The sequence below is a fragment of the Melanotaenia boesemani genome, chromosome 6, assembly GCF_017639745.1.
Source record: "Melanotaenia boesemani isolate fMelBoe1 chromosome 6, fMelBoe1.pri, whole genome shotgun sequence".
Classification (NCBI taxonomy): domain Eukaryota; kingdom Metazoa; phylum Chordata; class Actinopteri; order Atheriniformes; family Melanotaeniidae; genus Melanotaenia; species Melanotaenia boesemani.
The window spans coordinates 8,690,658-8,717,927 of record NC_055687.1 but is presented as its reverse complement, the minus strand read 5'-3'; the positions used below and the strand labels follow the sequence as shown (position 1 = coordinate 8,717,927).

At 37.7% G+C, this 27,270-nt stretch overlaps 1 protein-coding gene across 1 annotated transcript in view; it reads left to right on the top strand.

The window, feature by feature from the left end:
* Window positions 1–26,924, top strand: part of dgkb (diacylglycerol kinase, beta) — a 77,051-nt gene extending 50,127 nt beyond the window's left edge. Inside the window, exons 20-24 of the mRNA XM_041988637.1 lie at window positions 14,054–14,144; window positions 14,973–15,168; window positions 21,806–21,926; window positions 22,744–22,804; window positions 25,373–26,924. Coding sequence (XP_041844571.1) covers window positions 14,054–14,144; window positions 14,973–15,168; window positions 21,806–21,926; window positions 22,744–22,804; window positions 25,373–25,480 — 577 coding nt within the window. The 3' untranslated portion in view covers window positions 25,481–26,924. The remainder of the gene's footprint in view (window positions 1–14,053; window positions 14,145–14,972; window positions 15,169–21,805; window positions 21,927–22,743; window positions 22,805–25,372) is intronic.
* Window positions 26,925–27,270: the final 346 nt, after the last annotated feature.

Genomic DNA, 27,270 nt, shown 5'->3' with positions numbered 1-27,270 from the left:
ATTAGGAGTTGATCAAATGCCACACATGACATCCATGATGACACACAGGTTAGAACCTGCAAGGTTTTGGGTACTTTGAAGAAAACATAGCCCAGGGATTTTTTATGGCACCATAACATGGCTTTGGGTCTAACTATTAGGAAAGAAAAGTTTAATGCAGATAAATTACATTTAGTTTTTGCTATTTGTTACCTATTAATTGACATTACGAAGAGTATAGCAATAATACACTTATTTTCTTGTATATTTATAGATTGTTTGGTTTTGTTCAGCAATTAAAATAATTTTGTGTGGCCCAAGCTTTAGTAATATAAAATTATTTTACTTATATATGCTGAACAAAACCAAACAACATTCTAGCTCTTTTGTCTCTGAGTATACATTTCATTTATGAATCTTGAAACCTTGCTTTTCCTCTAAGAAGTCATGATAAATAACAGGGCAGATTTCAGAACATGTGAAAATAAATATGAAAATGTGACGGGTTAGGTTTTTATCTGACTGCAGTAATAGCTCTTCACTTCTAATCTGAAGCAAATCCATACCTTTAACTGGTCTGACCTTAACGCAACACAATGCTTAATCAGCTCTAATTATCAAGCAAACAACATAATTAAGCAACAACACTTAATTATGAAATAAGGGGATTTTGTTGATGAAATGCAGAGGTCATACACTCGCTCTCTGCATCCATTTCTCTTGTTCTATCCATCTTTTGCATTTGCACCTTGGGGTGATTACCAGGGTGAAGGTGTGAAGATTTGACACTCGGCAGATAGATTCATTTACTGCCACTGCCGGACCTGGAGGTGATAATGAGGTCGAGGATTAAAAGCAGACAATCAGTCGGCCCGTGACGAGGGCTGCACCACCTCCTCCTCCTGTACCACTCCTCCATGACCGCCTTGTTAAAATATACTGCTCCCTTTCTACCCACTTCTGTTATTCATTTATTTCATTTTCTTTATTTATTCATTTTTTTTTTTTGCTGATCTCCTATTGTAATTACATGCTAATCTTTGAAGAGAAAAGAAGCAGAGGAAGAGATATTAAGTTAAGTTTAAATTTTTGTCGTAAGATATGATTATTCTTTCTTGCTTAAAGAGTTGTCCGTTTTGAGATTTGCTCAATAAACCTTTCAGAACAAGCCTGTTCCATCTTCTATCAGGCACAAATCAGGATACACTTTAGACAGGTTGGTGTACACTTACCTTTTGTTTGTTTGTTTTTAAACTTCTTGAAAGTTAAGCCAATTTGACGTAAGTAGTATTAAGTATCAAACACATCTTGTAATTTCAGATGAGAACACATCAACAACAACAATCTTCTACTCTCTCTTCTACCGGTGTTTCTTTATCTATAGCAAGCAGTTAAAGCACATACTATGTCAGTATAATGTTCGTACATCTGTTCCATTTGCACTGATACTGTTTGGTCCATTTTAAACAAACCCCGATCCACTTCCACTGATAGTACAGTCAGTTTGGAATAGTGTTAACACACATTTAAACTGATTTGTTTGCAAACTGGGAGTTTCGGTTCACTTGCATGTGAACCATGGTTCGTTTTGCTTGCAGTGTGAATGCAAACAGACTATCCACTGAGAGGAAGTGATGAAAAATGTGTTGTAGTGCAACATGTCAGATAACTCGCTGCCTCTCCTGCTGCTCATACTGGACAGATTCTGGTGTAAACCACATTAGGGTTATAGTAAAAACAGAAACTTCAAGGCTGCATTAAATGATCCGTTTTTAATCATGGACAATCAATTAGTCAGATTTTCTTCTACTTTCTTGTTGGTCAGTGGTCATTATGGGGAATATCACCCCCTAGTGAGCAGTTTTTGCTGCATGGCGTTGTCTAGGCGGTTTGGTCCATTTAAGTAATGTACAATGTGAAGGCAATTCAAACAAAGCTGTGAACATTTTAGCTAATTGAATCCCCCTGGATTTTCCTTGTGTGAATGCAGCTATGGTAAAAACAAATATTTAAATATCTATTTATTTTCTTCAAGCTGTCCCAACTTGTATAAATATATTTCCTAGTAACTTTCATTAGTTTACTTAAGGCTTTAAAACAAAAGTTCCCAAACAACTGCATGATATCACAGTGGCTACATTTTTATATACAGCCTACAGTTTCATACCAAAACAATCACTGTCTTTTCAAGTTTAGCCTAATCAAGGTGAAAATTTCCTAATAAATGAATAAATTAATTAATTAAATAATATTGTGGATGAGTGAGAAACTCTTGTCATAATTATAAAAAATGTGGGTATAATTAAGAGAAAGCTAACATTAATTGTAGGCTGCAATGGTTAGTGACAGAAAGTGTGTTTACCTAAGAGCTGTACTTGTGTGCGTTTGTGAAGAACTTTAAATTTGAGCATTTAAGCTACTGCAGAAGGAAAGATTACTTCCTGTGACACAGTAATCATTTGGCAGCGTAATTATCCTTAGAATAAAAATTTCACTCAGTGACTAACTGGATTAATATACATAACTGTTTACTAAACCATCAATCAAAACCTTTTGTTTGTGATGTACAGAATCTGTGTGTAGTTGAGGGTACATTTCAGATGTTGGTGAGTTAAAATTTCTACTAAATATTGACTTTTCCATCTAAAATGGCTTAATTTTCGTTAATCTCAGTGTGATATTGTTGTGCACAATTATTACAACTTTGCAAGCTGTCACACAGAGAGCAGAATAGTGCAAAAAAATGTGGTCAAATATAATTTAGAAGCAATCAACAATTAAGCTTTAAAATTATTTTAATTTATTTCCTCAAGACAATGTTTTGGCTTGGACATCTGCCACTGCCAACCATCAGATAATAAGCCAAGTAATTCCCAGATGACTTGAAATCACACAAGAAGTAAAATTAGAGAAAAAGTGAAAAGTTAAGGCCCTTTTCCTTCATAGACACCTCATATTTGTGTTACAAAGCATGGATCAAGTATTTGATAAAGCAAGTTTAGTTAAAGCAGAGTTAAGGAATTAATTCACACTATTTATAAGACTTGCAGCATGTTAGTAGAGTATTTATTCAAACTCAGGGACACACCAGCAGGGAACAGTTTAGTCTTTCAGTTGAAATGGTTTCAGTTCAGTTCGTAAGTTTTAAAGTAGATTTTTTCAATTGTGATGACATTTTTTCTTTCTTTCTTTTTCATTTTAAATTTGCTGATTCTTGTCTGTAACTCACTTCACTTTAGGCTGTTTTTGTTGTGTGTGTGCTCCCACTGAGCTGAGGACAGGGCCACAGGTGAGATCCCTCTAAATTACACACAAGTGGTCATTAATTATAGATGACACTCTGCTCACATAAACGATTTCATCCTCAAATGAGGTCTGAGGGCAGCAGTTACAGAGGTCCACCATGCATGAGTGTGCGCTTAAATGTGTGTGTGCATGGGTATATAGAGTGCCGTCACCTGTGGCCCTGTTCCCAGCTCAGCAGGAAACACACACATGCAGAAGCGTACACACACATTAGCATGGATATGTTGATGTGTGTGTGTTGGTGAATCCAGCGGCCCCATCCAGCACATTGCAGGGCTTTGATGAACATACTCATTATGCTAAAGAGTGCTTCATGCCTGGGCTTCCCTGTGCCTTCAGGAAAGGTTAACTCAGGATGGTTACACAGCACAGCGAGAGCCTGTGGGCACACAGGGGCAGAGAGGCTCCAGAGGAGCGCCCTGATGGTGTTAGATGTCTCAGGACCAAAAATAGATCTGGGTATGCAGAGCAAATATCATGGGAACATCAAGGTGTCATGACGGATGCCACAGAATAAACAAACATTCTCAGGTGAAGCCACAACTGCTTTCACACTGCAGCTGACGTTTCCCCCCACAGCTCTGATGTTGTCTGATTAGTGTGGAAACTGATGCACAGAGGCAAATTTTGTTTTCAAAATATGGATTGATTGACAGACACAAGTGATGAGAAACTGAATCCTGAAGGATAATATTTTAAAACATTTAGTGTCGCTAATTATTCACCTGAGACAGTTGTCATCTTGTTTTCACAACAGGTGGGCTGAGTCGTGCAACAAGTAACAGATTAATCGCTTTACACCATTCCTGCTCCTCAGACTTATATCCATTTTGGACATATCAACAGCTCACTCGGCACCCTGCTCTGTGGTGGAAAAGGATTAAATTGCAACATCTGAATTTTACACCCGAGGCTAAAGTTGTGTCTCACAATCAGCAGTAGAGCTTGTAGGTAGGTCTTTTATCTGCGTAAAACCCTTAATATGTCCTTTAGAAATTATCATAAAATTAGATTAGATGAAAATTCTTTATGGAATCAATAAAGTATTTTTATTTAATTTCATTTCATTAGAAACCTTAATGGGAAAAAAAGTAAAAGTAAATAAGCAACAAAAAACAGTGATATAAAAACTCAATTTGGATTGATGTATTGTTATATGTGGCACATAAGCTTGTTAATACTAATCATCAATGTAAAAAGGTCCATCTTCTTTCTACATTGTAGCTAGTAGAGGTGGAGCAAACTGACACAACTTTGTAAACCGATTTAATTCTCTTGACTATGGAACAAAAACCCTCAACCAGAATATAAAGGGGTACAGGGTGCATCAAAAAATTAAGTATTTTGTGATGAAAATTTGTATCACGTACCAAACAGCATTATGTAAAATGAACAGTTTTAAAATTGGATATAAATTCAGTGAGTTATGATATCAGTTGTGGATCAGTCTCTTGGCTTCATAGTGATACATCGAACAGAGAGGCGGCCACCGCGTATCAATCATGAGGTAACAAAGCAAACAAAATGTACTCTGCTTAAAATTACAGCAATAATGTTTAATATCAGAAATGAACAAGTAGAATATATAATTTGTTATTAACCTGTTACAAATTAACCTTTGTAAAGATGCAAACTACAGCCCTCAAACTTACAGAGACACACACCAACTGAAGCTTGTGTGTTTGGTCTAATGGGTGTAAGCAGCCAGATCTCATGGCGTAATATGTGGTAGTTACATTAAATTTAACAATATGTAGTTTTATAGTTTCACAAAATAACCTTAAACTTGGTGCAACGACTGTATTCTGTACTCATTTCCCTTTCTAAACTCATACAAAGCTTACATTTCACTGATGTAAGTATCTTCTGTGAGGACATAGACACTTAACATCTCGTTACGTTCAGAGAACGATATTTATCACAACATAGAGGAAGGTGGGGCTGGTGGAGGTGTTACTTAGCCTCCTCTTATGCTGGGGCATCCAGTTCAAGACTCATCCCACACAACTTTTTCCAACCTTATTTTTCTTTTAAACCTCACTTTGACCTGCAGTTCATCACTTGTCTACTTCTCTCACTCACAAATGGGAAGGGTTAGAAGTTTCTAAACATCATTGGTTAGAGGGTTAGCTATATTACTATTTCTGATACTCCCTTACACAAAACCTCATATTTAAGTATTATTTGACAATGAAACTAACCCATTGGGTATTTTTAAAATGAAGAGGATGAAATTAACCTGAATGAACATCATAAATAAAGTAACTTCAAATATATTGGCACAATTTTTTATTTTTCCTATATGACTTTTTCTCATCCAGACAAATAAAAAGCAAACATTTAAAATGTTTCTTGCTGACTTCATTACCCTCCTGTAAAAGTGAGTAGACTTTAAATCCACACTTCTGAACTTTGGCAGATTTTCTCAGTGAGACACACCTAGGGAAAGCTAATTTGTCATCTTGCATCCTACCTCTCCCCTGAGCTCTCTCCAGCCAGTAAAAGTCAGTCCGATGTTGGCTCTTGTCGTATCTCTTGCTCTGCTGTTTTCTCTCTTTCTTTTTTCTCTATTCCTCTGATAATGTCGTCTTGCATCTTTGATGAATCAGCTACAGTGCTGACTCAAAACAGCTGATGTTTAGATATCCAGGTGGTGGCGTGACTTGTTACCGTGAAGCAAAATGCTCCCTTTCTAGGGAACATTTTAATTGTCAGTATCACAGGTGTGTGTAAATTTGGCAAAAACTGAACTGATAAGATAGCAAACTCAGGAAAGGTAATTTTTTGTTTTGTTTTGTTTTTTAACATTTACCAGGGACAACATATGGAAATAGAAAAATCCAGTTTGTTTACGTAGCATGTTTTCCTGTAATGTCCATTCCAACTAAACTAAACTAAGCTAAGCTAAGCTAAGCTAAGCTAAGCTAAACTAAACTAAGCTAAACTAAACATGCCCTTCAGTGGATTCTGGCTCAAAACGTGCTTTAGAACAAGAGCATCCATGTTTACATGGATGGAAGTATTCAAATTAAAAGCCAGGTTGGAAGAAAAAGGCTTCATGTAAACATACAAGTTGGAGTATTTTCATTTGGATCACAATTTCATTCTGTTGTTCCCATCAGCGTGCATGAAAACACATATTCTGAATGTCGGGTAGAAATGATCTTTCTTCTGCATGCCTGTTACATCAGCTGTACATCTTGCATTGCACCGTTCGCTTTACTCAATACTCAAGTTTATTTGAAAAAACATAAAAAAAGAATTGGTGTTTGATGCAAATACACTGAATAAGGTTTAAAAGACTTTAAAATTATTAAGGGGTAGAAACTGAAATTGGTAAGAAGACAATGACAATGCACACGCAGCGGTGTTTGTTTATCACCATTTCTTCTTCTGCGGCTTCAGGAAGGTCAGACAACGCTGCAGTTCTGCGCATGTCAAAATGGTTTATTTCGTTCAAACATGCGGTGCGTAAACATGATCAGAGTAACAGTACAGGTCTGATCTGAATTGTAACCCAGTGGAAGAGATTTCTGGCATGTAAACACGGCTAATGTCTTCAGTTGAGCAACACAGGCTGGAAATGCTTCTGCATTTAGGTCTTGAGCCTCAAAAAGCGCATTCTGCCTCACTTTACAAAACAAAGACGGATGAAAAGAAATGTTAAAGGTTTTAGATTCAAAGTTTTCCTTCCGCATAATTTTTATAATTACTTTTTTTTAAATTGCTCTTTAAACCTTATATATATTTCATATATCAGTCATTTTTGTTAAGAAAAATATGGCAGAATCACTGCAGTGCAACAGAAACAAATACATTTTTCAAGCTGCTGGCTGCATCTCTTAAGGCAAGGCAATGCAGCTCAGGCCATTTCTCAAACTGCCATTCAAGTCTGAGAGCTCTAGGCGGTGTCATGTAAAACAAAACAGTGCATTGATGCAATGCACAAAGAGCTGGTTATGTCAATGTGATATTTATCACCTCTGATCAAGAAGAAATTAGTGTGAAAATAAGGTCGTAGATCACAGTGGGTTAGATTAAGTGTCAGAGGAGGAAGAAAAAAAAAATCAATGGTCTTGCATTCAGTGTGGCCAGTGGTAAGAGCATCTAAAGGTGAAGTGGCTGCAGGACAGCGACGCTACACTGAAGCTTATCGGCTCTGACAGCCTTTAATATGGTGACCAAGCAGCGGCAGTTTGATGAACATGGGTTTATTGTCCAGATTTGGGCCTTTTTGAGCTGCATTTCTCTTCCTCTTGCACAGCTCTTCTGAGATGTTCTCCACCTTTTTTTTCTCTTTGCTTGATATTTTTTTAAAGGCTGCCCTGAGTTTTTAACTGAGCCACGCAGTTTGTATCCGTCCTCTCTTTCAGTTTTGTTTTACAATTTGTTTGTGCAAATAAGGAACAGCTCAGTGACTCTGGAAACCTGAGCCACTGTTGTGTTTGGACCTGCCATCTGAGACTAATACAGCTGATCACACATGCACACCGCTAAACTTATTACTGCAGTACACTTTGCATTGATACACTGCAGTTACAATCACAGCAGAGGTCTTAAGGCCACTCAGAGAATTGAAAACACGTGTTATGCTACTGATTTCTTCCCCTGAAAACACAAATTGCACCCACTGGCAATACAGTGAATAAAGATGTCCTGGAAGGATTCAGGAGCTCAATGTAAGCCAACGCTTTAAGTAAATGAGCCCTTTATGTTCACTTTTATTACGCTTACCATAAGTAAGGTCTTCCTAATCTACCTTAAAAGTATCATCTCACTCAAATGGACTGCCTATTAATCCTGAGACGAGGTGGCCACTGTTGAAGATGCTCCTCACAGTCAGTCTGTCAGATGAGTCCAGTGTTTGGCTCCAGTCGGCAGATAACAAACGACAATCCAATCCAGCCAATGAGATGCTCCTAATTACCTAATGAACATGGACAAGAAGTGATTTGTTGCCATAGCGCCCTTGTTAGGTTAAGTGGTGGGAATCGACAGGATGGTCAGATGTTGCATCTTACTGTATCTGATCTTACAGAGGGCTTCAGTTTCCTGTGTTTTTGCACAAATACAGTTGAGAACTGTGTTTATGATTTGACTTTGCTCAAATTAAGATGAGATGGTGGATTCACAACAAAATTACATTCCTAATTCGTCACATGGCAACACTTGGTCAGGAGCCCTTTGTACCAGTTTCCGACACAGCTTTAAGCTTTTACAACCTGGGGTTTCCCAGTTTGGTGCCAAAATGATCATTTTGGAGACCTTGTCTGTACTAAACCCTCTAATTTTGCAGTGATATACTTATTTCAGCATATTTGAGCAGAGACCTAAAAACAGGCACAAGTCTTAAAGTGTAAAATTATATACCAGATGCCTGTACTATCAAACAGACTCAACATATCCAGGGCATCTTTAGGTGATCTGGCTAAACTAAGGCATAGCTAGCTGTGTGCACCTTCCGCTAAAACAGGCAGAGATGACCAATAACAAGCAACATGTTTCTAACAGGCTGGATCAAACAAAGGAAAAACAGAAAAGCATTTAAAAACTATTAGTGAGACTTCTGTAAATGTTTAAGTTAATAGTTTTTGTCATCCTGGTTCTGAGGTGATTTAATGTGTTTTATACTGTCTTTTATTGTGTCTTTTAATCAGTCTTTGCTATATGCTAAGTCTTCCCTTCTGTCTTGTGTTCAGGAAGATACTTCTAGGTTAAAGTTTTATATTTTTTTCATTTTCTACGTGAATTGATTTTTCAGGTATGTGCTTTTAGGTGCTTTCTGTGATAAGAAAATCCGGGACAATCCGGAACTTTAAGTAATCTCACACTGATCCAGCAGGCTTCAGCTTACTTTGCACCAGCTCTCCTGGTGCTAAATTTGCAACAAACTCTAGTTCTTTATGGTAGTTTCATCATATTTACTATCATCTCTCTCCTGCATGCATTATAGAAGTGAGGCCAATTAGCTTTAGAAAAATTTAGCTCTGAATCTGAGCTATGTGCAGCTTCAAGAGACAACTCTTTTCCTTATTCCCAGGTCTTCAATCTTCAAGTCTTGAGTAGCTTGTAGAAAGAATGATAATTGCATGAGCTATACGAGTACATCCTAGAAATTTCCTTCTTGAAACCTTGAATTAACTCCAGTATGAGACGTTTCTTCTTTTATACATTTTTTTGCTCCAGTCCTTGTGACACGATTCCTGTCTCCCTTTCACTCATGTTTGCTGATCGGTTAGGAATAACATTTCATGGTAGCAAAAACTGTCTGGTTCAAACAAACATCATGTTTTAGTTTAAAATATGTCTCTTAATAATGGTAACCCATAAGAAAAGCACAAATGGGAGGATTGAGGATCTAATTCCAAACTTTCTCTACAAAGTGGTGATATATGCCACACCACTGGGGTGAGATGCTTGCTCAGCGCCATTTGTTATATCTATAATCAGTCGTACACTTGCATTTCTGTCTTTTCTTTTACTTCAAATGCACTGACTTTAAATGTTCAGTCACCTCAAATATGTTTTCAAAAGCTCTTAAATGTGTCATATCAAAACCAGTCTCTGCAGAGCACCAGTGAAGGGATTAGAGGAACCAAGACACTGCTTGTAATGTATCCGCCTTCATTTGCGCCATCAGCCTCTCGTTTTGAATATGCTTTTCAGAGCAGCCACCATCATTTGTTTATTTGCAAACTTGCACATGCCTGTGTTTGTGGGTTTTCCCTGTTTACTGCTTAGTTTACAGACTAGTGATGATGATGATGATGAAGGCGGGGGAGATGTTGGGATGTGTTGTGTAAAGCCGCTCAGCATGACCCTGTCACCCTCCTGCCTCTTACCTCCTCCCTTTGCTCCCATCCCTTTGCTATTGACCATGTTGCACATTATAAATCAACTGTGAGTTGGGCTACCTTGCAACTACTCCAACGAAAGCTCATTTTTAAAGTGGCTAAATGGTCCTGACAAAGGTCCTAATGAGGAAATCAATAATTCAGTAATTGTTACTCTGCTTATACTAATACGTTCCTCCTGTGGTGCTTTGATTCCAGCTAAGAGAAGCCCATTTTTTATTGTATTCAGTTCTGTGTGTCAGCAGTGTTCCAGGTTTTTTTTTTCTTGTTTTGTCTTTGAGATAATTTATGTGCTTCTGTCTGTTGTTTAGTATAAAGCTCAAAAGCAGTTTGTTATCACTGCTTAAAAATAAGCATAAAACAGTCTATAGCAGGACCCTGTTCTGCATCATTACCTTGGTTATGTGGATAAATGTGGGTATCTGGCATAAGATTAGCAGTTTTATAATCTTTTCTTAAGACATGTTTGTTGCTGTCCAGTCCCTGTCAATATTGCGGATACATGCAAACGTCTTTGGTAATGATATCAGTACAAAAAAACAGTTTTCAGGGAGACTCATCTGCCATTCTCACTGTGCTGTAAACATAACACAGTGATTTCCATAACATAGGATCCTCTGTGCTCCACCCAGATGCCCCTCCCTCACATTCCCAAGTCAGAGAAAGTGTCTCCAACACAGAATCATCATGTGTGAAGTGCACACAAGCTGAGACGAATTTCTGGACCAAATTGTCCACACATTTTCCCAAAGATCTCTAAATTTGGCTTACAGCATGTGACTATATTTATTATATTATTTTTCTGCACACAAGTCCTTTTTTTCAAATGTTCCTAATTAGAAGAGAGTGTATGAAGTCTCCTTGAGGAAAAGCTTTGCACCTAGTGCCTCTCAGAGTGCATCACCTTTTTAGTAAGGTGGTCCTAATGTTTTTGTTTTCAAGGAACCACTAATATGAGCAGAAATTATAACCAGAAAAATGGAAGATAAACTCATTCTGACTTGACAGACAGAAATGATCAAAACAAAGAAAGAAAAGTTGATCTGCGGGAACAAATTGAAAAGTAAATGCTGCTGATAATAATGACATCATGCAGATGAAGCTTGGACAATGTGGTAAAATGAAAGAGTGACAACAAGGACGGGCTGCTGGGTTAATTGTCTCTGAATTTTGTGCTCTGGCACCACCAAAATTCTAAGAGTGAGGTTCAACTTAAAAATCAACTTTAAAAAAAAAAAAAATCTAGAACATGTCTGGAAACAAGCTCCCTAATATTAAGTGTACTGCTGCCTCTGACGGGCCCTGACAGTCTTTGTGTCATACACCAACAATCTCCAGCTTTACAGGGTTGAGAGCTGCTCACAGTGTAAAAAATGAAAATAGTAGACTTACAAATAGATTAGACAAAGCAATACTGGAGATATGCTGTCATAAGCTTGACATTGGTAATTGTTGTCATAGAAACAAACAAGAAAAACAAAAGAACAACAGACAAGATGTCCACTGAAACAAGTACTCATCAAGGTGCATGTATGTTGTCTGGATTTAATACCCACTGTGAAGTGGGGGCTAAAAAAGTCCATGGTCAAAACTCAAAAAAAGATGGGCACTTTCTTCAACAGGAACTACTAGAACGTTTTAGCAATCTGAAAGCCCTGTTGACATGTACACAAGTCATTTACATTTGCACATTAAATGCAGCTTGGAAGAGATCTTCCAAGGTAAAATGGCTCAGTGGGTAGAGTGGTCGTCTTGTACCCTGAGGGTTGCCGGTTCAATCCTTCTGATGGGTCGTGGTTAGTGCCGTGCTTGACAGCTTCCGCCATCAGTGTGTGAATGTGATGTATAATGTAAAGCACTTTAGGTATCATTCCAGGCACAGAAAAACGCTACATAAATACTGACCATTTACCCTTTTAGATTTTCCAGAAATCCGGCAGTACTGTTAATATGGACAAGATAAACAGCGTTTTTGGCTGGCAGTGCCAGGTTGTGTGCTGCTATCTGTATGGCTTGTGTCACAAGATGCAGCATTCACTCCTTTGTTTTCATGGCAAAGGAGGACTTAGCCAAAATTGTACTAGCACTAATCTTAACAGCTCCAGAGTGCTCCAGAGGGTCATCAAAACGACTCAAAAGACCGTCGGCTGCCCTCTCCATGGAGAAGCTACAGGAACTGTGTAGTTCTTCTAGTGTTTGCAAACACTAGAAACATACGTTGCAGATGTTGCAGAACAATAAAAACAAGGACAAACAGATTCAAAAACAGTTTTTATCCAACTGCAAACATCACACTCAATACTAAAAAACACATATAATGTGCAATATGTGCTTATTACTTATAACAGATATTGCACATGCATCTTACCGTCTACAACATGACAGGTTTTTTTTTTGCACAGCTAATCATTCATTGTTGAACGTGGCACAACAAATTATGTAGCACACTGCACATTTATGTACATAGATTATTTACTCGGGTTTTTTTTATTTTATTTTTTTTTTATCTTTACCCCTAACTAGTTCTTAAGTTGTTTTCTTCTATTTTATAATATTTTATGGCATTCAGTGTGGACAGCAAAGTAAGAATTTCATTGTTCAGGGAAACTTGTTTCCTTACTGGTCGATTCAAATCAAATCAATTCAAACTTTATTTATAAAGCACTTGTCATGCTGGGACAACACAAAGTGCTTTACATGAAAAAAAATCATGCATAATAAAAACAAAATGAGCTTTTACACACATCAAAAGAGACTACATAACAATAATAATAATAAAAAACAGTCTTTCACACAGTTGCACGCACACATATGCATACATACACACAAAGCAGCCCCCCACCCCACCCACAGCTATTCATTTGACTCCTTTTTTGAAGTCAGTGACAAAAACATGTACTTCACTAAAGCTGCATAGATAAGATTCCAGTGTACATGACCCAGCTTAGAGAATAGAGCAGAAAGATTTCACTGTTTCAAACCACGTCTGTATTTCACCTAAAAGTAACCACAGCAGCTTGCTGTAACACCTAGTTTAGACAACATCTATTTGATAACTTCCCCTGATGACCCAACTGTGCTCCAGTGATCAGCAATAAAGCATTTGTTTGTTTTTTTTAAAGCTAAGTTGATGCAACATGTCTGCTCCTAGTTTTTAAACAATAATTCTATAACCTAATTCAATGAATGTTTGTCTAAAATACTCATTTCTTTCTCTTCATGTGATGTAACTTTAGTTTTCAATGTATGCGTTTCACAGTACCATCAATTTGCATGAAGAGAGAAAGATACACTTTTATGTTCTCCAACTGAAATAAATGTTTAAAGAGGAGAACACTGACATTTCATTGGTGTTGACACGGCAGGATATAATGCAGCATGGCCGTATGCAAACAGATGGTGACTCACCCCTGCAAGGTCATTGATCATCAGCATTAGCAATGGGAGTTTGTGCTATAGGAAGCCCAGGGAGCAGCACCCCAGTCCTCAGTTAATTGCAGGGGCAGGCGTATTACCCTCTTATACTCCTCCCTGAGCCTTAATGTTGGGAATGTGTAACCACTGGCCTCCTCATGTGCCCCCTCTGATTCCTCCTTTAACCACCTTTGGTTTCATCATCAAGCCACAATCTGTGATTAATGAAACACAAAATGCATTCTTTAGATTAATGGCTGTGTTTTAGATGTATTTCCTGCATACATGAGAAGATTCTTTGTAAAGCAAGAATTCAACACACGGCACCTTTTTAGAAGTAATCCTGTGTTTTTTTATATAAACTCAGCTAAAAGGCGACTAAAAACAGTGCGCAAGCTTCAAGTTTAGATGTGAAGAAAACACTTGTGTGTTTCTTTTTTCTCAGTCCCTTTGCAGTTCCTGTTTTGTTTTTGTTTCTTTTTGTTTTATTTTTCTTCCAGAACAAAGAATAAGCTGTGGTACTTTGAGTTCGGCACTTCGGAGACTTTTTCGGCCACTTGTAAGAAGCTCCACGACTTTCTGGAGGTTGAGGTAAATCAAACCCTTCTGTTTGTGGAGAGCTGTACAACAAAAGGCATAAAAGCAAAGGAAAGCATCTTGAAAGAAACTGCTTTTGTACTTCATCCTTACATGAACTCTTTAGTGAAGCAGTCATTGATTCTCTGCAACTATTAGGAATATTATAGCTGCACCAGTGTGAGAATGACTGTGAAACTGGTCATCTTCTGTCCCACAAATAGCACACATTTAAGTTAGTTGCAGATTCAGACAATGTGTTGATGTGTGAAGACCTTCTTTGCAACTCCCCACCCGCCTTTCATAGATCCTCAGTTGAACACTCAGGTAATTAGCCTTATGTGACCCTGCTGTGTGTAATATTGAGTGATAATGAAGCTGGTGTCTATGTAATTCATCTTCCACCTTCACAGAGCTATCCACACAGTGTTGAAGTCTTCATCAATTAGCACTCTGCAAGTAACTACGTACTGGGGAGTATGTACAAAAACACAGATTTAGAGTTTAATAAAATTACTCTTTTGGAGAAATATTTAATAGTTTAATAGTTTACCGGGGACCATGATAAAGAGCTAAAGGGCTCAACTCTGCTTAAACTGTTAAAATCTAATGCATCATGTAAGTATAGATCCTCTAATATTCACTGGGTTCCACTGAGGGTTTTGTCAGGATCTCTATGTTTTCAGAATCAGATGTTTTTTGACAAACAAGCTAAAGGACCCAGAAAAGCAAACCTCTCCCATCTACAGTAAATCAACTTAAACCCCCTGAAAAAAAAGTTCACTAGCAATTACAGTGAGATATCTAAGCTTCTATTTTCTGTTTCTCTCTTCTCTCTAAAAGTGTGATGGTGTTACTCTGGACCTCAGCAGCATCTCCTTGGAAGGTATTGCTATTCTCAACATTCCCAGCATGCATGGTGGCTCAAACCTTTGGGGTGAGAGCAAGAAGAGGAGAGGTCACCGTAAGGGAGGAAGAAAAAGCCAAGACAAAAGGACACCAGTAGTCGACCCAAAAGAACTCATGTTTGCAGTTCAAGGTAGCCTTCACACCACAACTAATGCATTTGTTTGTTAAAAGCTGCTGGTATAAATCTGGATTTTCTGCAGACATGCACATTAACTAAAATCTGAAATATGATGTAATAAGAAAAAAGTGTAAACATATTCTGTTTTTTGGTCAGTCTTCGTGTGGACGGCAGGGATTGTAATGTCGACCGATTGGCCAGTCAGCCACATAAGTATAGTCTCTAGTACTGATATATATATATATATATATATATATATATATATATATATATATATATATTTGTATATAGATAGATAGATAGATAGATAGATAGATAGATAGATAGATATACATATTATTATATTATTATATTATATATTAGTATTATATATATATTATACATATGTCTTTTTCTTTTTCCATTGCTCGTTTCCTGTTTTATGTTGTGACCCCTTAATGTCTGAGAGGCTAAAGTTTTTATCTGTACGCTGTGGTTTTTAGTTTCCTGAGTTTCTGGTTGTTATTTCTGTTCATTTAGAACAAAGGTAAAGAGTCTTTCCTCACCTGCCTGCCTCATACCCTTGGGCCAGTATTCACGTCCTCCCTCATCCACAGCCCACTTTCGGATTCTTACTTTAGGTTGTCTGCACATTTAACCGAGGAGATTTATGAAAATGCATATCCTCTTTGGCTACATTATGAGCAATTTTGGAAAAATATGATCTCTGAGTCTGTGCAGCTTCAGCTTCCACTAGTGTTAAGAATAACCTGTAGATGTATATTTCATCAGAAATGAGAGAAAAATGTTATGACTTAGGCTGTTAAACACAAATACTCTGAACAGGTATCCGAGCTGTAAACGTATGGTGACATAAGTGGTGAGTCATCTGCAGCATTTTTAAAACCCTGCACACTGAATGGATGGTTGGTGCACAATTACACTGTTAGTTAAATGGATTTGACAGTGTAGAAGTCTCTTTTCCAGAAAGCCCACATCAAACATAGTCAGACTGTGTCCTTGCTCCAATTGGATAGATCAAAGACTTAACTTCTGGCCAAACTTTTCCATAGCACATTAATATTTCACTAATGACAAGGTGAATCACAGCCAGCAGGTTTTGTTTTCTAAGAAGAGGTACAATCTTGTCACTGTGTGGAACTGTCACCTGGGTATTAATGGTCTGTGTAGGCGCCAGTGGACAGGCTCAGTTAATAGGAGCGGACTGAGTGGGGTGTTGGGCATTCCCCTGAATCCATTTACGTCAAAATGAAGCCCATCAAGAGGAATAAATGAATGGACCAACAGAATGAGTCAGCTGCTCTATAGTACACAGTACAAAAGCCCAAACCACTTGAAGGACTTGATATAGGAAAAAGGGATAAAAATCCATCAAATATCAGGAACAATTTAATTTTTATTAAAAATTCTAGTACACCAGTGTGAAAATGCTCGGCTGTTTGTAAGGTCTTGCATTAACACTTTAAAAGAAAAGCAAGCATTAGCAGTACAAAGTTAATCAGGGTTTAAAAAAAAAGTTTATGTGAAGTTGGATGTTATGCTTTCAGATGCTTTTTTCTAGTCATGTTGGCTGTGCAGCTGTAAGAACAGCAATGTTTGGTCTGTTTGACGGTGGAATACAAAATCCTATGAAATAAACGCTGACAAATAAATTAGGTTAATTTGTCCCAAAACTTTAGAAAAAAATTCAGTATGTAGAAATCATCAACATAATCTCCATCCATCCAGCAGTTAAAACCCGACTTATCCACTTCCAATATTTAAAGCTTGTTTGAATTAAATTAATGAGGACGGTTCCTTAAAATGCAGGTAATATTCAGTTTATTCCAAGCAGAGGGGATAGCATACTGAAAAGCTTTCTTTCCAAGTTCAGTAACGACATTTGGAAAAGATAGTTGGAAAGAAGTCAATAAGTTCTACTTCCAGAAACAAGTTATTCCAGTACTGTACTGTCTTGTTGCACATGCCCTTTACAAACTCAGCTATACCTTCAGCTATGTTAAATTGACTTCCAGTAAAATTTATTCTGGAAACTGAGGAAATGGACACAATGCAGATTTGGAATTTAAGTTATTGCAGGCAAATTTAATCTTTTATGAGCAACTACGGCTTTTGTGTGGAATATGACGAATTAGATTAGTCTATTTAGTTAAACAATGTTACAGATATTGTTTATTTTGAATGTTTAATTTTCATCTTCTTTAATCTCTTTAGACGTTTATGCAAAAAATATGAGAAACCCAAAAGCTAAAATTATAAATATATACTTGATTTTCTTTTGTTTGTTTGCTTTTAACTGGAATCTGCATGTTCTAAAAGTATTTGTGGCTGTTCAAAGGTTTGAGATAAAACGGATGCCCATGAACTACATGCTCAGAATTAGCATCTCTCGCAGATATAATGCCAAATTCGGATTTTTATGGTTTGAGTAATAATTTTGTTGTTCATGCATTAAGAAATGAATGCATAAAATCGACAGATTAATCTCTGTATTATTGTGTAAATTTTGACAGCCCTATTAAAAAGTATCAGTATTGGTATCACTGATACTAGCCCTTTATTTACTTGGTATCGGATCGATACCAAAACATACAGCATTGCACACCGCTAATGACTGTATTTCAAGTAACTGCTTCATAGTTGTGTATGTGTGTATTATCTTTGTCTATGTGCCTTTTAAGGTGTTACGTATCCCAAACAGTGCTATAGCTCCTATTAAACAAAGCTGGTACTGCAGTTTAACAGCTCAGAGGGTTCTCTCTTCACACACAGTTTCTTGTCCATTCAGAGACACCGTATTAAAAATGGTGCCACAAATATAGCAGTACGCAGACCCACGGCAAGTAGATACATATGGCTTATAAGACAATGAAAACATAACAGTCGTTTTAGTAAAGGGAGAAGATAGAAACATTTTTCTGTCATTGACTTTTTTTTTTTTTTACAAGCAGCACCTTTAAGGTGAAATAGACAGAGACTGCTGACAGTACTGTAGGGATGGGCCTGAGTTGGCAGGTATATTAGTATTGCAATGTTAATGTGATCATGATTGGAGATCAACTGAGGGATTCATCACATTTCTTTTATGGATCCCTATATTTTCTAGACTGTTTTAGATACTTCAATTCCCCAAGTTAAACAAGTCTGTTTTAGACTTTTATTCTAGGACAAGTATAACTTGTTTATCCATTTTTTGTACTTTTACTGTATTCCTATCATGTCAAACTGCAGCCTGTTTAGGTGATGTGCAGTATGTTATGTGGGTTTCCTGGTGAGTTGGAGTGTTTGTACACGAGGATGAAGTGGATGTTCCAATCAGTGTCTGGCTTCAAACATGACGAGTCAGTGAGTATCTCCAGACATGGCTGTCAGCAATCCCTTATGAGACTTCACTGGTCAGAACATGACTAGTAGAGAAACAGATCTCTGTGAAGCTGCCTCTGAAGCTTTATTCATTTCTTCTTCTCTTTTTCTTTTTAGTTCTGATTCAGTAAATCATGGTGAGGACAGTGAGAAAGTAGAACAAAGAGGAAACGCACCTCAAGCTTAAAATAATCAAGCCAAATTAAACCACAAACATTCACATTACAAAAGCTGTTACATGTTGGGATGCTTATAATTTCTCTAATGTGATGATGTGGCTGTCAGATGAAGGTGCAACGTGGCACAGAGGTGACTACCAGGGAATAAAATTTGATCAATTCGAAGCCCAACCTTGTAACAATAGATACTCCATTAATCCCTGAATAAAAATCAATCATTTTGGTGTTTGAAGTTAAAAAAAAATAAATAAATAAATAGAGGACACAGCCAGAACCTGGGAAGGCTCTTAGTGAGAGTGGGGAGTGTGTATTTGTACGCCACAGGACCTATTTGTGTCCCTGTCCGTGTGTGTTGGGTGTCCACTTGTGCTATATATGTGAGGATGGATGCCCTTGTAGAAGGTGCCCTCAAGGAGAGCGGTCTAACTTGTCAGATCAAGAGAACGGCATATTTATAGGTAAACACAGGAATGCTTTAGCCCACGGGGGCACTGCCGAGCACTGCGCACGGATCAAACCGCTCACAGTGATTATTTTTTTTTTAATGTGTGTGTGGTTGCATCTGTGAGGATTTCTGACTGGTGGGAGGCTGGGGGATAGAAAAAAAAAGAAAACTGTGACCTTTCGGGAGCTGTTAAATCGTCCCGCTGGTGACGCCAGGAGACAAGCCCCTCAGGTGGAAGAGAATGGCTGCAGAGTGAATTATTTAGAATAGGACTGAGGTTTTTGCAAGGGCGGGAGGGAGTGGGGGGGCTCATGTGTGGGTGGAGGGGTTGATGCCAAGGACTGATCCCCCATGACAAGCCCCACAAAGCTTTTGTTGGCGGATCGGCCTCCACTCACCCTCCCTTCTCCTCCTCCCGCCACTCCTCTTTAGTTTTACTTTCAGCTGATCGGCTGCTGGTCCTACTCCGCTCTGCTGTCTGTCTTTACCCCTCTGCTCTCAGCCCGTCGTTCCACATGTGTCTCTGCAGCCACCGGCCTCCACAGACAGTAGTTTGACAGTGACAAGGACGCCGTTTCTAATCAGACACTCTGACCAGAAGACATGGCTGAGATTAAAGCCACAGTGCTGCTTTTCCGTCCTGTATGAAAGTTCATTCATATGTTGGTCTCACTCATTCTGTTCGCCACCTTCTGTGCCTGTGTTTTCATAGAGAAATAAGGATTGCATCACCAGAAAGAGCCACATAATGTTGATTATAGGTTAGGTAAGGGGCAACTCAGTTCATATTTGGCCACAGGCAGCTTATTTTGTGATAATTTCTTGCATAAACAGTTAGGTGGCCGTTTTTATCCCAGTTTATCTCTGAAAAATAAACAAGATGGTTTTTTCTATATTTAGCTGTGTGCACTTTGTGTTGTTTCAGGAAATTTGAATCTGATATGAGAAGTAATTTCATGAGACAGCATGCTTTTTTAAAATAGAAACTGAAAGCAGCTGTCGACGGATAAGTTGTTTGGTTTTTGCACAGTGTTAATCGTTAATTACTGTGTTTAGAGTTAATGATGGGTCAAAATCTCTCATTTGTACAGATCCATGAAAGTAAAATATACTAAATTTTTCATCTAATAAGTGACACTTGCAAAGTTTAAATTTATGGGACTGAAGAGAGAGCAAAGGAAGCTGGGAGTTTGGCTTGGGTGGATGTTATAGCATACAAGTGCATTTGCGTGCATGAATGGTGTCATGATATTTTTTAAGGACCTCACAATACAATATTTTTTTTTCCCCTAATGTAATACAGTGGAGAAAATATCACTGATTTGAAAATAATAAAAAGTAATCTAAATGTGAAATAATATTAATTAATAATAACCCCCCTAGGTTATCTAAAAGTTACACATAAAACAGGCAAACATATGTTTTGCTGGTTGCTTCGGCTTCCTGACCGTGTAATATTGCAACAGACTCAGAGCCACTATGTTCTTTCCCATAGTAACCACTCTAGGGTACACTTTGTAGCCCAGGGCAACAAGGAATCCCCATCGACATGGCGATGCTGTCCATCATACACATCAAGCATGAGAGTGTGTGAGCTGTTTGCACCAACGTGAGAAGTCACAATGGGAGTATTCGGCTTTAAAGCCCAGTGTCAGGAGGTCAACCTGCTTTGGACTTTGTGTACTTACACTCCTCCACTCTGACCCTGGAAAGCTCTTCACTCATGATCCCGCGCTTAGATAGGGTCAGACGCATGTCCATCACCATGGTGACAGCTGGGCACTGTAGCTCGGCAGTGACAACAACATCTCAGCACAACAGCGACAACACCTACGACACTCCTTCAGGAAACCAACACGACTCGCACAAACATGACAGCCATGAGGCAGCATCGGTGACAGCGAGCTAACACGCTCACACGCACCAAGGGCCTAAAAATGGGTCTTAGTTTCAATTAGTGTCTGACTACTCCCAGCAGCGAGGCAGCAGCTTCTTAATTTGTGGAAGGACGAGTCGATGGAGAGTCGGAGGCAGAGCGGGCCCCTGAAACAGATGGGCCCTGCATGACTCTGGGCTTCCAGCAGTGGCAAAATCAATGCTCATAACTGAAAAACAGAAGAGAAATTAATAATTATATTATCACAAGATTGCTTTGCATTGCCGGTGCAATCTAATTAATTGCTGTTTTGTTTGTAGTTTGTTGCCTCCTTTCCTTTTTTTCTGAACTGTGAATATTAAATGCTTCAGAAGCAGAAGTCTTAAGTGAGAAACATCACGTCATGTCTATTATTCATCCTCACCTGCTTATCACATTCCTCTTTCCTTCCTCACTTACACTTATTTCAAGCCTTATTTTTCTTCACACCCCTCATCTGCTTTCATTGTCATTTAATGGCATTAATACAGACATAGAGAGTGTGTTATGTTAATATTCAGTCATCTGTTGCACTGGTTTAGGATATTTACCTAAGCAAACATGTTAAAACTGGATCATGCCAAAGTAATGAACTTTACATACGTGCTGATGCCTCGAGAAGAATTGCACATTTTCATATCGGACCTTGTGATATTTTTTGTTGTTACAAAAGCATGTTTGCTTGACTGATCTCTTTATAGTTAAAGTGGTGTTTTATTTCTATTTTCTAATTTGTTTTCATCTTAGATCTGTCTGACCACCTCCTGGAGGTTGTGGGACTTGAAGGAGCCATGGAGATGGGGCAGATCTACACCGGACTGAAGAGTGCTGGACGTCGCCTAGCACAGTGCTCCTCAGTGACCATCAGGTCAGAGTGTCCCACACATCCTGTCACACAAGTGCCAAGTACATCTCTTTATTTTACATTTATCATGTCAGTTAATGAGCATGCATGAGGTGTGGTGTAAGTCAGCCTTTCCCAAAGTGGGCGTCCCAAGATAAATTCAGGGGGTATTGTTAAAAACTAATATAACTAACATTTATCCAAAAATTTAGGGATTTTTATTAGGGCTGTCAAAATTAATGCGTTAATACAAAGAGGTTAATCTGTGAAATGAACATGTCAATTTTTAATGCATTGATTTATAAAGAACTAATTTATTACTCATGCCATATTAAAAATCCGAATTCAGCGTTATCTTACCGAGAAATTTTTTGGCATGTAGGTGCTTTGTTACAGCAGTGAACCAAAACCACAGCAGCCCCAATCCTCCATATTTATCAAGTTTTCTAAATTTATGAAAAGGTCAAAAAGCTATTCGAAATTTTGAAATTTTTTATCATCAGGTATGCAGAAACAAAATTTATACTGGTGCTATTTTAAAAATCAGAATTTAGCATTATCTCAACAAGAGATGCTGATTTTTGGGCATGTGGGTGCTTTTTCACAGCCTGTAATGTAATCCATGAAAAACCATTTTATCCTCCCTAATCATGAAGATTCTGAAGTTTTTAAGCTTTACATTTAGAGGATTGCCCATTTGATAAATAACACAATTAACTACTTAGTTATTGGGGTGGTGGCACGAACACCAACGTATGTCATCTTGGGGGTCGTAGTTTTTTTTTTTTTTGTTTTTTAAGGAAGTTTAACTTCAACATGCTCTCTTGTTTACCACATGCAGAACCAGTAAATCCCTTCCAATGCAGATTGATGGTGAGCCTTGGATGCAGACTCCCTGCACTGTAAGTCATCATGTGTTTTCACCATCTATCCACAGGTGGTTCAGATACACTGGAGTCAGTAAGCCAAATGATGATAGCCAGATGATAGCAATGTCATACAGTATACGGGAAGTTTACGTTATTCTGGGTACCAGGCTCTGACTTATATGCTGGCAATTATGAAAAGTGCCAGATGGCCCAGATCTTTCAGTTGGTCAAAGGACCACCAGATGTATGGGCCAAAACGCAAATTTTCATTTTTATGCAGATGACACCGTCATTTATTGCTATGAGGATACTTTGTTGAAGGCAATGGGATGTTTGCAAATTGCTTTTCAGGAAATTAAAGCCCAGCTCCTGCATTTGAGGCTTGTGCTTAATGCAGAGAAAACAAAAATGATAGTTTTCAGTAAATCAAAAGAAAAACCTTATTGTTCCCTGTTTGTACAACTCGGGGAGTTAAAATTGAGATTGCCTCTACTATTAAATATCTGACAGTCTGGTTCAGTCAAGGTTCTAAAAGTAAGGCTGGGCTTCTCTTTCAGGCATAAATTATGTTTTTCTTTTTTTTTCTGAAAAAAAGCATGTGTTCAAACCCAATAATATGGGTGGGCCCCAGTGGGCAAGGACTGCCCATTGATAAAACAGACCCTCCCATCCAGGAACTAAACTTTGTATTAAACAGATTTTATAGTGGTACTAAATTATCATAATTAGAATCCGGGAGAACTTGTCTTTTGGGATATTTGCAAGTTGTATGTGAATTTGTGTCTATATTAAATCTATGTGTGTATAATCATCAAATCTCACGATAACGTAAATGGTGCATTTTGTTCTAAATGTTGTTGCAATATTTGGCTTTTTATTTATTTATTTGCCTTCGAACAACTGTTTTTTTTTTTTTTTTAGGGATGTTTCAATTTAAAACATAGAACACTAAAAATTCACTAAATTCATTTAAACACATACTGAAAAATGTCTATTAGGTCAACTGGTCTGCATGATTGTAAGAAAGACTTACTTATTTATATAGAGCATTTATTTTATCCTTGATGAGGTGGGCCATATTTTATCTAAGTCGATTACCATCTATCTCAAACTCTCTTTTGTTCTCTATAAAACTTGTTAATTTCTTCAAATGAAGCTTGTGTTTTGTGTTGATAATGCTTTGTAAAGTTTTAATTAGAACAGCAATGAAGATTAAGTGTGTGAGATATTTACATATGAAACGCTTTGGCAAATCCAAAAAAAAAGTCCACGACCAAACAAGTAGGCTGCAAGTGCTCTTGTGTCTCCTTGTCCAACTTCACAGAACCAAGATAGTCTGACGATACACATTAGTGCTGTAAACGTTTGCAAGGCAAGTTACGGCAAACTTTTGCATATTTTTCAGATGTTGTTCTGGTAAAATTATACTTTAATTTGGTTTAAATATAATTATCACTTAGTTTTGGCATGAGTACGTAACATGCATAATTCATTGCATCTAATTGTTTTAAGTCTAAGATCCCTTTAAACAGGTCTCTTGACGTGAATAATTTTTTTAATGCTGCATCTTATTAACAGAGCTTGGTTATCTTCCAAATTTATTTCAGGTATTCCTTTGAATCTCATCTCCCTTTAGCGACCATTGTCTTGCCCTGAAAGGTTATCTTGTGTTGTAAGGTACATCAGAAACATTAAGTTGACTCTTGTTTAATGATGGCAGAAAGCCCACAAAAGCTGGTAATTGCCACGGAGTCAAAGTGCAGCGACAATAAATGGCAGCTTTACTTTGAAGACAACACGGGCCTTTGAATGCAGATGGTAACATTTCCTCTCCTCATTACTGTTTTGGGACTCTTAGTGTGACAGTTTAATGATGTGCTTAATCTGGCTTTCAATGGCTGATATCTTATATTTGCTCTTCAATTTCAACTCCCAAATGAAATGGCTTCATTTCTGGTAAACTGTATAGTTAGATTATAAAACACAAACTTTTCTGTAATCCCCCATAATGTTTCCATTTATCACACTCGTGAACCCCAGGGATTCTCACACTTTGTTATATTAAAGACTTTCATATACATTTATAAGCTAACAGACTTCATTTGACAAGAACCCATATGGACTTATGACTCAAATGTCTTTTGATGCATTACTGAGTTGATTTTGTTGGTAGACAGCTCTGAGTAATGAACGATAGCTAGAAACATCACTATATTATTGGGATGAATGTTGTTAATTTAAACAAATACTAAACACGATTAAAGAACTTGTTGCAACCCTTTAAACTGGCACAGCAAAGACTTCATGATTAATTGATTTCACAATTAACAGCAGTTTTAAACACAATGATTGTAAAGATCCCTCAATATTCTCACTTTCCAGAAAGAATAGTTTTAGAACCACTTCAGCAGATCAGCACAACATCTGCATGTTCCTGCTTGTGTTGCTTTGTTTTCATTGCATGTGAGTGCAGAGGAGGCATGGCAGAGTGGGAAAATATGACAGGAAGCTTTTTTTTTTTTTTTTTTACTGAAGTGCATAAACTATATATGGAAGCCAGACATAAAATTTAATTATTTTTATTTATTTTTTTTATACTAGATTGAGATCGTCCACAAGAACCAGGCTCCCATGCTGATGGGACCACCTCAAGGCCGGAGTTTCTTCTCTTCAGTCATCAGACGAACTCGCACAGAGAGCAAAGACTGAACCATCGAAGTTCAAGAACTTCCGGTCGTCTCAATCGTCTGCCCAGGCAGGGGTAATAAGTTGGTCATGACTCGGCCCGTCATCGAGCGGGATCTTTGGTGTCTTTTTAAAAGCTCTGTGCTAAGTAGCAAACCGTAGGTTCAGCGTGTCGCGTGCAGCATGAAGATGTCACCAAGAAGCTCTTGTTGAATCTAAAATGAGTCGTTTAGGACTTACGCTGTGATCTGCAGTGTTTAGAGTAGTTTAGCTCCAAAAACACTGAAGCTATTTCTGGAAATCCACTTCTACTGTTCTTCTATTTTCTAAAAGTGTTTTTATATTTTGCTGTTGTGCTCCGTGCCATGTGGAACAAATCCACAGATGAATGTGTTCTGTGATATACTTATTTATTTATTTATTTATTTATTCATATTCTGCTGCTATTTGTGTTGTTTTTTGTTTAGTTTTTTTCTGTATTTGCATACCCCTGATGCATGATGGATAGTGAAAGAGGCTGCTACTGTTGGAGCTGACATATCAGGAGTTTGCAGCTGATTTTTTAGAAGCATTTAGTAAGAGGTGCAGTTTCTTTACTCAACTCTCCCTCTGCACTTCTGACAAAGATAAAGAATCACTTGCTTTTTTTCCTGGAAGTCACCCTTGTCATGTTTTGATTGGCTGTGTTGCTGCTCTGTCAGGGGAAAAAATAAGAAATGATTATTGATTGTTCATTTTTTAAAAATGCATGACACTCTTTGTTTTATGTTGCACGACAGATTTCCAGACAGATTAACCAGTTCTGTGCACACTTGCTGTTGCATGACTGACCAACTGTTTTGACACTTTTCTTCACCTTCAACCATATCATCCTTCATCTTTGAGATGGCTGCATTTTTTTTTTTTTTTTTAAATAATGGGACTGTGTTTTTTTTCTTAACAGGTGCTCAGGTACTTTTAAATGAAAAACAGTGAAAAGGCAACAAAAATAGTGATGCTCAGTTAGATTGTATTAGTACTGCAACCAAGCACATAAAATCACAAGAAGCAGTTTGACGTCCTGGTTCATGGGCATTGATTTGTTCTAATGTCTGTTGTTAAGTGTTTACAGTCAAGTATACATTAACTAGGTAAAGTTTAAATATAAAATGGCTATTGACATATACATTGTGCAAGCATGATTAAAGAATCGATACTGAAAGTCTCTCAGTTACCAGAGGCATTTTAACTCCAAGTGTGCATGTTACATCTATGAAAGTGTTTGTCCTTCACATTTTTGTAATGTACATAACTACATAAATGTGGGTGGTATTGGTAGTGTTTCAGTGCATTACTGCACAGAAACACATTTCATCATTCACTCTCACCAAAGACAAAAAAAGAAAAAAAGAAAAAAACTTGAATTTGGGCGACTGAGAGGCAGGTGAGACCTGGTTCAAACATCCATGTTGGGTGATCCGACATCACTGAGCAACTGTTTCTGATCTGATCTTGTTTCACTGCTATATATGCAAATAAACACATATGTCACATGGTCACCTTAGTGACCATCAGTAGGTCTATGGATGTTTCTGAAAAATCACAAACACTTTCAGAACCTGAACTTCATACAAAGTTTTAGATGTACCTTTTTCACCCGAGTCACATTTGTTGCTGATTTTTTTACTAACATTTCAAGAAACAAAATGTGAGGTAAATGAGCATAAAATGAATCGATGTTGCAGAGCTCAGTGACCACACACCTCTGCTGATAAAGACATACACTGAAGCTTGCAAAGTCATTTCCTTAATTACAACTCACCAGTGAACTGTCA